This window comes from Petaurus breviceps, unplaced genomic scaffold, assembly GCF_028583685.1.
Source record: "Petaurus breviceps papuanus isolate PSGF00001 unplaced genomic scaffold, PetGlider_PUasm1.0 90633, whole genome shotgun sequence".
Lineage (NCBI taxonomy): Eukaryota > Metazoa > Chordata > Mammalia > Diprotodontia > Petauridae > Petaurus > Petaurus breviceps.
In genome coordinates this window covers 9,265,792-9,278,445 of record NW_027187293.1, presented here as the reverse complement: position 1 = coordinate 9,278,445, position 12,654 = coordinate 9,265,792, and the positions used below count along the sequence as shown (strand labels likewise).

The following is a 12,654-nucleotide window of genomic DNA, read 5'->3' as shown; positions in this document are numbered from 1 at the left end:
AGAGAGAGAGAGAGAGAGAGAGAGAGAGAGAGAGAGAGAATAATCTTTGGCACATGGATCCCTTCATCTCAGAACTAATTGAGTTTTCTTTGTTGATAATGTTAACATTCTTTTTGCCTCTCCAGTCTGTGTGTGTGTGTGTGTGTTTTGTCTAAAGCTATTTTATCAATCACTACATTCCCTCCTATAGCTTTAAAATCCCAGGTCTTTATGCCATCAAAACCCCCAACTTCAGAAATGTAGCTTTGGACCCATATTTATACTGTGGTGTTAGCTACTGGCCTCTGAAGAGTAGATAATATAAAAATGCTATGCTATTAACTCAAAATCTGGCAGAAATGAATGATGTAAATCAGAAGTTAATAAAGCATTTGAAAAAAAATTTTAAATGCTATGCTAGTCAGTCAAACAGCTAATAGAGCATGTTTTAACCAATCATAGAAAATACCTAGAAAAAATAAATGGGAGAAATCAATAAACATTTATTAAATGCTTAATATGTGCTGGGCACTATGCTAAGTACTGGGGATAAAAAAGAGGCAAAGGCTCTTTTAATAAGTCTTCATCAATAAACAATTAAGAATTCAATTTAGTTTATATTTACCAAGTACCTATTGTCTGCACAGCACAATGATAACAGATTTCCATGTAGTAGGTGCCAAATAAATGCTGAATTGAAGTATTATGGCCATTCATTTCCTGGGATGCCTCCTGGGATATCCAAACCACTGAGATGTGCCCAGCACCATATGTTAAAAATGAGACCATATGCATCTCCCCCCACTGCTTCTCACAGTTATCTGCCTCCCTCTGAGGCATCATCAATCCTGTGGTTTTTCTCCTAAAATGAGAAGACAGGACATCCTCAAGAATGAGAAGATGGAAGGCCAACAAGGACCATCCACACAGTGAGTGAGGATACTGAATAAGGCACTTGAAATCATAGAAATCAAATTAGGAGGAAAAGCAGATCTGAAGAGAATTTTAACTATGAGGAAGGCTAGTCTGCTAAATGGACCAGGTATGGGAGGAGAAAATGATCTCCATAGCATTCATTTCCTGGCCCTGGTGTTAGAGAAATCTGCAACCCAGGAGTAGAGCACTTGTATGAAATGTTGAGACAAGGTGTGAATTGTTGCCAATGTAGTCTCTCTGGGGCTCTGTTTCCCCATCTGCAAAATGAGAAAGTTGGACCCAAGATTCTTACATTCTATGTATGGCCCTTACATTCTATGTTCTTGGTGTACTAGATTATTGGTGGTAGCAGTACATGTGGATGGATGCATTAGAGAAGGCAGTTGTTGGTGCGGCTTGAGAGATGCCTAAATATCTCTTGTGATGGCTTAAAATATATTTTAGATTCATTTCTTTGGATTAAGGCCTGGTCTACCTCACGTGAACATTAAAATGCTAATATCTTATTGGGGTATGGTGACAAAAATTACTCAGCAGATAGTAGAATTCCCAGGGAAATGGGAAGGAGCATAGACAAGGTTTTCTTTGTCAAAGAGTAGACCAAAAGGGCCTATAAGAGGCATTATAGTAGGAAGCCTTTGGCAGCACAAGAGAATGGAATTTGTTAGAAGATGTATACTAGAAGGAGAGGGCAATGAAACAGGGAAAGAGAGCACCTGGCAGGGAGATGGGAGGCCACCAGAGAGGAATCTAGCCTACCTCACAATTCTTCCTAAATTGGCTCAGGTTGGCTGTGTATCAAGGGACTGAGAGAGACTCAAGAAGCCAGACAACACAGCTGAGGGGCTTCATGCATTTCTCCTGGTGCCTCCACCAAGAGGGTCCTTAAGGTTTTAGCATACAGATTAAGGCTTTCCTATTACAGAGAGCACAGGATGTATATTTTTAGTGGCAAACGGAACACTGAAGGTCCCCAGGTTGTGTTGGTCACTGGGTCAATTACAAGTTGGCTCTGAAAGATTGGTTTCAGTCTAGTCCATGTCAAGGTAGGGTGTTGTGATTGAAAATGTGGGAAATGTAAGCGGTATTCCTTCCTTTTCGTGTTTCCAGTGCATTATTTCCTCTCTATGCAGTCAACCCCCAGGGTGTTGTCAGGACATCGGCAGGACCTGCTTCCTGGGGTCGCCAAACAGAGATGAGTGCAGCCTCCATTATTCACTGTGCAGTAGTTGTGGCCTGTTGTAAAGCAAGAGAAGTCATCTGAGCTGACACAGACAATAATGTTAACAAGATGGACCCTCTATTGAGTCTTTTATTCCCCTCTATGAACAGTAAGGGGCAATTAGCAGAGCAGATAGATGGCTGGCATTGAAGACCAGAAAAACTGGCTTCCAATCCTGCCCCTTGAGGCAGCTATAGGTGGTATAGTGGATAGAGCACCAGTATGGAATTAGGGAGACCTCGATTCAAATCATCCCTCAGACACAAGCTATGTGTGACCCTGGGAAAGTCACTTAACTTCTATTTTGTCATCCATAAAACAGATTTTATGGGCTCTGAGGACTCTTCCAGCTCTAAATCTATATGAATGTTGTTAAGTCACTGAACTGCTCAATGCTTCAGGCAACTCTCAAGAAACAGAAGAGTTACTGACTTGCATTGCTGAACAGAGTTTCCAGACCAGGGAGCTCACTACATTAATTAAAGCACAGGTCTTGATTTAAAAAAATCAAAATAAAAAATAATATTACGATGTGAAACTGTCCAGGATGCTCATCAGTCTTATCATTGGAAGTCTCCTCCCTAGGTTTTTTTCTTGCCTACAAACCAAACCTCATGCAGGGAAACAAAATATAATGATTTTCTGACTTGCAAGCTATGCAGATGAACAACAGCTCATCTCCCCAAACCACCAAAACTTGTCTGGAAAGTTATTGCATATTTAATCATTTTTTTGACTCTTTCATTTTCCAACTCTTTGTGACCCCAGTTGGGATTTTCTTAGATACTAGAGTGAGTTGCCATTTTCTTCTCCAGCCCATTTTACAGAAGAAAAACTAAGGCAAACTGGATTAAGTGACTTGCCCAGGGGCACACAGCTGGTAAGTGAGGCTAGATTTGAACTCATAAAGATTAGTATTCATGATTCTAGGCCCAGTACTTTATCTACCACCTAGATGCCTCCCGAAAAGTTATTTCTTAAAGGGTTAAAAAAAAATCTAGAACATTGTACATCTCAAAATGCTAGGCATAGGAAGACTATTCCCCTCTCCCTTTAACTTTCCAATTCTCATCTCAGTGTGGACTGAGCAGTATATAGAGAATGGTTGGGTGACTCAGCAGGGTGGGCTGCCCAAAAATTCTAATAAAACCTCTTTCTCATCACTAAACATGGGTAAGTCAAATTCATAGGACACCCCAATACCCACCCACTCAATCCCATTTCTTCCCCCACACCCACTTCAATTTTCAATCCAGTTTCAAGGGGCATGAGAACAATACTGGCCACTAAACTCCAGCAGTGTCAATGACAGGTACCTTGGGGACACTGAGAAAAAGCTGTTGTTATGCCATACAGCCGGGTCTGTTTGTGAGGATGGAAGCTGTCTGTCTCTTTGGAAATAGCAAGATCCACTGCCACAACAGAGTTCCTACCAGCAAAGGAAACAATACAAAACATTGTTTGTTCTTCTGAGGAACCTTTTTTGCAGACACAGTGAGAGTTGCCAGAGGAAAGTCAGTAAGCAAAGGTTATGGGTTTTTTTCCTGAGCAAGAATGTATTCCTCCTGGGGAGAGTTTCAAGCCTGGTGGTGCCTACTTCTTGGAGGTAAGCAAAGATCAAAGGGCAATTCTCATCACCCCTCTCTGGCTTAAGATCAAAGCTCTTTGGGCAGCCATCTCTCTGACCTACCTTTTATCTGGGAGGCAGGGTTAGCAAGGTTAGCAAAGAGACTGAGGATATACAGCTAATTAAGTACTGGAGTAAAGAAAGAAAAAACAAGTGACCTCGTTCATTAGAAATGGTGCAGAACCCCCGTGGATTAGATGTATATCCTAAGGAAGACCATTTTTGAAAATATGGGAAATTCTGCTAACCAAAACATTATGATGAAAAATAGCTTCATTAACTCCTTTATCTCTCTCCCTAATCTTCCCCCTCCTCCTGCCTTAGCCACTGACAGCTCAGAGAGTAGGAGAGAAGTTTCTCAGAAGGCCAAAGTCTGGGCCAATTGAACAGATGGGAAGGTCTGTGGCCACAAACACACGAAGGGCCCCAACACTGTAACAGCTGACGTACGTTTTCCAGTCTGTGTAATACAAATTCTTCCCATAGCTTGTAACAGCAAAAGGATACTGGGGCCCTTCAAGGATCTTGCGCTGGCCAGGATGACCAGGGTTCATGCATTCCACCCGATTGGTGCCTGTGTAGAAAGAAAACAATTTGTTCTTTGTGCATGAAAAATAGCCCTTTTGTGTCAAAAACAGAGCATGGGTGAGAAAGAGTCAGTGTTACAAATGACATAGCTTAGTGAATAAATTCAACTTTAAAAAAAAATTATTTTTCCTAGCTTTCCCTGACACATTCAGCTTTCTTCTTCCTTCATAGACACATGGCTTCTTTGGAGTAGGCCATTTTTATTTCCAATAGTTGTTAACAATCATAGTAACAACTTGTATTTTTATAGTAATTTACTCTTTAGCAGGTACTATTACCCTATGAAGTAGGTAGTGCAAAAGCCAATGGCAGCTGATAACTACCAGCTAATGGGCTTTTGGAAAAGTGAACTCCTAGATTGATGTCTGGAACTGGTACCATTCATAAAATCATCTTTGTTTAATCAGAGGAGATCCAGCATTAGATTTTCTTGATGGGCTTAGATCTACCTTATATCTGAAGCACGGTAGTGGTAAGCCTCTGCTCCCCTCCTTGGCTAAAAAAAGCTCTCCTCTAGGACATGACTGAGATTAAAAACAAAGCAAAAAATTCAATTAAGGATGAGATCCCTGTCTGTGTCTTTTGACAGTAATTTGGGAAATATGTTCTGGTTGCTGCTGGGAACCTTTCTGTAAATAATAATCTCTGGTGTATTCTTTGGTCAGGTAGCTGGGTGATACAGTGGATAGAGCACTGGGTTTGTAGTCAGGAATACCTGAGATTGAATTCTGCTTCAGACACTGACTAGCAAGGTGAACCTGGGATTGTTGTGAGGATCAAACGAGACAATATACGTAAAGCATTTGGCAAACCTTAAAGTGCTATAGAAATAAAAAAAGTACAGTCTGTTCTGGTGATGTGTTTGTAAAGGCTCTTCAAGTGGGTTGACTTACATGTGGAAAGTTCCCAGCACCCTCCCCGTGTTGGTAGATACCCCTGAAGTACACCAATGGCCAGCATTGCTCTCTATTTCTCATGCGTGAGGGCATTCGAGTTACCTGCATCTACCCAGCATAACAGTGAACTGTAAGTATCAAAAGTCAATCCATTGGGCAATCCCAGGTCGTCCTTCACAAGGATCCTTCTGTTGGTGCCATCCATGTAGGAAGTTTCAATTTTAGGACTTTCTCGGTTCCAATCTGTCCAATAGAGGTTTCTAGAAGAGGAAAGACAGAGGTGGTAAAGAAGAGAGAAGAAAACAAATGAACACTGAAGTCATATTGAAAGGATTTTTAAAATCCTTTTTTTAAAAAGGAGCTTATGGTAACAAAACAACACCAACAAAAAATACCAGTAGATACTAAATAAATCATGGGATAAAATGAACAGGCTAGGAAGAAGAGAATGGGGAAGGGGTAAATTTAACTTTTCAAAGTTTATTATTTCCTCCCACGTGCCAATTGGACCCACTAATTTAAGAACGAACTCATTCCATAGTCTGAGCTGATATGTTACCAGTAGAACTGTTTTCAAAAGCATTCATTATATATAGTCACTACATAGTATAATAACCCAGAATGCACTGCAGGCTTTGGGGAGTGAAGACAAAGGCATAGATGTGGATTCAAACTGGGGTAGGGGGCAATGATACTTGCAAACAGGTCCAATATGTATAAGGAAATGAACACTGACTCTGGTAAGATCCATAAAGTCCAAATTACACAAGAAGTGAGGACAAAGTACTGTTTGAGAAAGTTATGCTGTTTGATATCCAAAGGAGTGATAATAAAAACAATAATAATGGCCGCTAGTGATGGACTGGAACCCACATAAGAGTTCTGGAGCCGTCCATCTCAGTCACACTTCCAATATTACTCTCATTCAACGTAAGTGAGGAATATAATACTTTCAGGTTGTAAAGCCTCTTGGTGCATGGTTTTTCAGTAGAACAAGGTGGTGAAGACACATTACACCTTAGTCACGAAACAGAGGGTTTCTACTAAATAGGGTTTAGTCTACTAAATAGGATTTCTACAAAATGGAAACTTCTGGAAGTAAAAAAAAAAAACCAAAAACATTTTCTGAAGAGTATCAACTATTTCCAGGGGTCTTATATTTAGGAAGGAGAATAAGACTGGTGTTAAGAGCCTGCTATCTCAAAATATCCCAGAGAGACATAGACATTTTCGCGAACAAAAAATACCCTCTAATAGAGTCCGTTATGATTCCTCTGGGGTTCACCAGATCTGTCTCAAAGAGCACTCGGCGCTGGCTACCATCAAGCTTTGCTACTTCTATTCGATCCAGATGAGAATCGGTCCAGAAAATATTGCGACCTAGATGATCAAGAGCAAGTCCTTCTGGACTTCCAAGATCTAGAACCAAACGTGGAAAAATCACAAATGACTTTCATAAAATAGATTTATTTGATAAACTAGGTAAGATTATGAAGTTACTGATGGGAATCTCTTTGCTACCATATCCTGAATTCACTCAGTGCAGTTTATAATTTTGCTATTTCCACAAGCTCACAGTTTGAAAATGAAATCCTGGTTGTTTATGAGCAGAAGTGTGTTGGTAAATGTTTAAATGTACATGATACACTTTTAGGTTTAATCTGTATCACTAATATTCTTTCTTAAATTTAGACAATCAGCAAAACAATAAATAAAGCTCTGATTTGTAGTGTTCTGCCTATTTCCAAGGTTTAAATGCTCACACTGAAAATTTAACAACTGGCTCTCTCAAGCCAGTACCAGCTAGATCCAGCATGTGGGGGCTTATAAGATATATCCTCCTATGGTCTTTCAGAAAACCCAGAGAGAAAACAAGTTCATTCCGTTTAGGCAGTAAGAGGGGAGGGAAAGGGAGCAAATCTAGACTGGTAATTTTATTGGTGAAAGTAAAGCTCCCAATGTGGAAACTCCCTCGACTAATTCAAATCAGCAACTTGCCTATAACTTAAATGCATAGAGTTATTAGGGAGAGCTTCTTGAGATGTTAAATGCTTACAATTAAGCACTTACTATGTTCCAGGCTCTGTGCTAAGCAAAAGTAGGAACCAGTCCCTGCTCACAAGGAGTTCACAGTCTAATGGGGCAAAACACCACATAAACAACTATTGTGCAAACAAGCTATTTACAGGATAAATTAGAAATAATCAACAGGGGGAAGGCACTAGAATTAAGAGGGATGGAGAGAGGCTTCCTGTAGAAAGTGGGATTTTAGCTGGGACTTAAGAAAGCCTGAGTATAAGACATAGGGAAAGGGAAAAGGTAAACACAGTGGCATTCTATAGCAAGCATCCACCTGTAAATGTTGAAGTTTCTCTGCTTTTGGTGAAAAGCTCACACATGTTAAGCTTAACACACAGTCAGTTGTATCAGAGGTAAGAACGAAACCTAGGTCTTCCTGACTCTAAGGTCTATTCTAATCTACACTGTAATGTCTAGGGTTCATTCATTAGTCCCTAGAAAACAGTTGAAATTGGTCTAAAACTTGGGGCAGCTAGGTGACGCAGTGAATAGAGCATTGGCCCTGGAAGTCAGGAGGACCTGAGTTCAAATCCGACCTCAGACACTTAACACAAAAACTAGCCATGTGACCTTGGGCAAGTCACTTAACCCCAATTGCCCTCCAAAAAAAGAAATTGGTCCAAAACCTTAAAGCACTACATAAATGTTAGCTATTATTCTAGAAGTTATGGCATAGTGGATAGACTGCCAAACTTAGTCAGGAAGATTTGGGTTCTATCCTCCCTCTGCTACTTACTAGCTATTAAGTCATTTAGTCAGTTTGGACTTGAGATTCTTCATCTTTAAATGAGAAAGTTAAACTATATATTCTGTAAGGTACCTTCCAATTCTACAACTATGATCCTGTGAATGGAGGATGAAACAGTTACCTCCTTTCAGTAGGAGGATGGGAGTCTCTGGGTATAGAATACTCCATATGCCATCAGACATGGTAGCTTTTTAAGTTGGCTTTGCTTAACAGTCTTTGTTTGTTATAAGGCAGGGTTCGGTCAGGGAGTACATTGTGAAATAACTGTCATGTAGGAAACAAAAGTCAGAAGCACAACTTTAAAAAAAAAAGTAGAGCTGAGGGAAAAAAACCCAACTATAATAAGAATTTGTTCTCTATGGTGTTTTTAATTTCTATTCAGTCTCCTGCCTGGGTGATTTAGCAAAGTGAGCACAATTCTGTATGTATTAACTTTCATTAAATTTTTAAGAATCCAAACACTAAGGCTGCTGCCCCCACTCTTTCTCCCCTAAGACTTCTGATGGGAACCCTGCCATTACATGTTGGAAACATCAAAGCCACCTCAGACCCCCTCCCAGAGGAAGTTCATTAGGAATGAAAAGCTGCAATGGGGGCAAAGTCTTTTTTATTCAAAGGAAAGTACGGATTTGTAAAGTATTAAAATATTTCACATGTCCCTGGAGGCAAAGGGAGGGGGAGGATGACCTCTTGAGGTCATGTCCCACCCTTTGATTCCATGAGACAGGATCAGAATAAATCACTGTGGGGTAAATTTGGAACGAGTCCATCCCACATTGGCTATGTGGGATATTCAGAGCACATATATGCTCACACTGATGGGGTGGGGAGAGAAGGGATTGTTAAGAGTTTAATATTTTTATAGGATGCTTGAAGAAGTCCCAGAGGGAACTCCACATCTCATTATCTCATCAGTAAAAATCTTGGTCCTAATTCAAACTCCAAGAAAATTCAGGCCCCGCAGCGACATGTTGCTCATGGCCTATGGTGCTGAGATCTGGAAAATGTCAACCAACATGTATATCGGGTAGAATGATAAGGCAGAAAATTTTGTATTACTTGCTCATGTTTAAATTAAAAATAATAGTAACAATGATATTTAGAAAGATCTGGTTGGTACTTTAAATAAAGAATGCTGAGTGTGAATGGGCAAAGCCCTAAGAACAACAATTAAGCATTTACCATGTTCCAGGCTCTGTGCTAAGCACTAGAGATACAAAGAAAAATAAAAACCAGTCCCTGCTCACAAGGAGTTCACTGTCTAACGGGGGGAAAAGCACATGAAAAACTATTTGCACTATTGTGCAAACAAGCTATTTACAGGATAAATTAGAAATAATCAACAGCAGGAAGGCACTAGAATTAAGAGGGATGGAGAGAGGCTTCCTGTAGAAATGGGATTTGAGCTGGGACTTAAGAAAGCTAGAGTATAAAACATAGGGAAAGGGAAAAGGTAAACACAGTGGCATTCTGTATCAAGCATCCACCTGTAAATGTTGAAGTTTCTCTGCTTTTGGTGAAAAGCTCACACAGTGACTTTTCTCCTACAAGGATCAGATCTGGGTTTCTTTCATTCAGTGTTTTGGCAGTAAGTAAGTAGGCTTTTGTTGGGAACATTTCTGACTGTGCAGAATTGTCTTGGATGGTTATCAGGCCAACAGCAACAGGAAATAGCTGACACTGACCTACTAGCCCAGCCTAAGCCCACTGAGTTTTGAACTCAAAATGAAGATAATAGTCACAACATTTTGGGAAAAGGAACAACTGGATAAATGCAAAATAGCATCTGGAAAATTTCTACTCATCAACTCAATCATGGAAAAAAACAGCAATAATCTCTTGATAACAGAGTTTTGTAGCAAAGAACTCAGTGGCTGTATCCACAGCCAAACGAATTTAATTCAACTTTAATTCCTGCTGCATTAACCTCTGGCAAAGTCAAGCAAAGGGAAAAAGCCCAGGGGTCTGCTTCAAAAGCACTGGGACCCTTTCAGAATAGGAATGGTCAGCAAAATGTCAAATTGGAAATTGGAGAGCTATGCTCTGTTTCATGCTAGGAGAAACCAAAAGCCAAAAGCCTATTTTTAAAAGCATGCTGTTATGATTTAGCAGCCCACGTTGGAAGCAAAATGATTTTCTGTTGCATTATATTTCAGATTGTAGATCATATCCCAAAAGAACTAATTTCAATACAGATCCGTTGGATGAAAATGTCTCTAAGTTCAGCTCATGGCCCATTTATTTCAAGCATTAGTCAAGACATAAAAATTCTGTGCAGTGACAGAATTTACACAAACCTGTTGATTGCACTGGGATAGGATCCATCCTGGTTCAGTGGAAAGTGTATTAGATTTAGAGTGGGGAAGCCTGAGTTTGAATTCTGTCTTGATCAGCTATCTAACCCTGTGTGATCTTGGCCAAATTTACTTCACCTTTCTCTTCGTCTTAGTTTCCTTGTCCGTAAAGCAGGGGGTTGGGAAGTGGAAAGGAACTTTCAAAGGCAATATAGCATAGTAGACATCTGTCCAGTGTGATTTGGGCACTGATGCCATTTCCCAACCTTATTCTCAAATTTATTCCAAAACCTTTTAAGGTAGGTCACCCAATAAAGGAATTGTTCTAGATGGCCTCTGAGGTCCCTTCCAGCTCGAAACCTATGATCTTCCTAGGGACAAGTAGATTTTCAAAGTGAACTCTTAAGGCAAGTTAGCTATAGAATTATATTTGAGGCCAGGGCCCCCCTGCCTGATGCATTGGATTGCAAGATACCATCTCCTCTTATACCACACCATGGAGGTCTGTCCTTTTTCTTAGAGACAAAACCAATGAATAACAGAAAGCATTTCCCACCTTGTTTGATGATGGTTGTTGGCTCCCCACCGTAAAGGCTGGCTCTCCCAATGGCAGGCTCACTGATGTCTGTCCAGTAAACCACCTTATCCACACAGTCAAACGCAAGTGCAATAATAACTTTATCCTGTAAGTGAACACAAGCTGTTATAGAGCTATACGCACAATTTCTTGAAGGGTAAAGTTGGCATTAAAAAGTAATGGGGTCTAACTCCACAAGGAGCTCAGCTGAAATCGCTAACGTGACCTTTAATATAACCAGTCAATTACTAGGTGGCCTCTGGGAGGATCTGGAATACTTCCTTCATCTGTGTTCTGATGCCGGCAATATGGATATTCTTAAAAATCCAAAGGCCTCCTCACCACCCGAATTTCTATTGGTCCCACCCAGATTTATCCAGTTTATGCTTTTCTTGACATCTCCTCATGTTAAGCAAGTACAAATATTTACTTCCACTTGATTCACATACATTTTCTAAGCAACATTGGGCAACATGGGGTAGAGGAATTCTTTCTTTGATCTTAAAGTTAGAAGACCTGAATTCAAATGACCAGATCTGCTAATAACTATCTCTAAGACCCTTGGAACAAGCCATTTAACTTCTTTGAGTCCGAGTCATCTTCTCTATAAATTGGGGGTAATAATATAACAGTCTGCCCAAGGCAATGCATTATATGTTGTATTGGATACAAAATGAATGACCTGGTCCTTTCCATGAAGAGGTTTATAATATGATAGGGGACTAGGTCCCATTAATTGCCTTGAGAAAGCAATTTTCTATATAGTCCCCTAAAATAAGCATCCTTCCTCCTATGAATGAATGCTACCCTCACAGTAGATTTGTTTATTCTACATGAGGTCTCATCTAAATAAACCCCTCTGAGTGCTGTAGTTATCAATTTTCTCCTTGGCTAGACATTGAGAAAAAGTTCATCTCTGTAGAGAGCCCTTGTGTCAATGACTCAGAAGAAAATCTAATATTGTTTCATTAGACACCTGATGCTGTTTCTGGTAAGTCACTGAAATGCTTTGATCATTTGGAAACCTGTGGACATGGAAAGGTCAGTTTTGCTTAATACATAATACACACACATACAGAGAGAGAGAGAGAGAGAGAGAGAGAGAGAGAGAGAGAGAGAGAGAGAGAGAGAGAGAGAGAGAGAGAGAGAAGTGGGGGGGGGGGCTTGTTTGTGTACTGAATGGCACAGCATTTATAATTCTGTAAGAAAACACTGGGGTGGTTTGAGGGACTAGTTAGCCCAAAAAATAACTACAAAGAATTTTCTGGGGTTGGATTCCCCACTCATATACCCCCATTTCAATCCCTGCCCCTTGTGGTCACAGCCCAGTTTCTGCCTCCATGACTAGATTTGGAAGAAACTTTTATTCATCAAAGGGAATTTTCCAAATCATCATGTTTTGATATCAACTACTTCTTATATGCTAGAGGTTAAAAACAATTAATATGAAGAGAGTACCTTCTTTCGAGGAATTTATGTTTTAAAAAAGACAACAAAGATGAATAGATACACACAACTAACTACGGTTACTTTGTTTTAAAAATGTAGCTATTTTTGGATTTTCTCTCTCTCTCTCTGTCTCTCCCTCTTTCTCTCTGTCTCTCTCTCTCTCTGTCTCTGTCTCTCTCTGTCTTTGTCTCTCTCTGTCTCTCTGTCTCTGTCTCTCTGTCTCTCTCTCTCTGTCTCTGTCTGTCTCTCTTTGTCTCTC

At 40.1% G+C, this 12,654-nt stretch overlaps 1 protein-coding gene across 1 annotated transcript in view; it reads right to left on the bottom strand.

Moving 5' to 3' along the window:
* Nucleotides 1–377: 377 nt before the first annotated feature.
* Nucleotides 378–12,654, bottom strand: part of NID1 (nidogen 1) — a 115,437-nt gene continuing 103,160 nt past the window's right edge. Inside the window, exons 15-20 of the mRNA XM_069064502.1 lie at nucleotides 10,926–11,052; nucleotides 6,496–6,667; nucleotides 5,351–5,508; nucleotides 4,215–4,338; nucleotides 3,454–3,566; nucleotides 378–2,151 (exon numbers count right to left, since the gene is read on the bottom strand). Coding sequence (XP_068920603.1) covers nucleotides 2,030–2,151; nucleotides 3,454–3,566; nucleotides 4,215–4,338; nucleotides 5,351–5,508; nucleotides 6,496–6,667; nucleotides 10,926–11,052 — 816 coding nt within the window. The 3' untranslated portion in view covers nucleotides 378–2,029. The remainder of the gene's footprint in view (nucleotides 2,152–3,453; nucleotides 3,567–4,214; nucleotides 4,339–5,350; nucleotides 5,509–6,495; nucleotides 6,668–10,925; nucleotides 11,053–12,654) is intronic.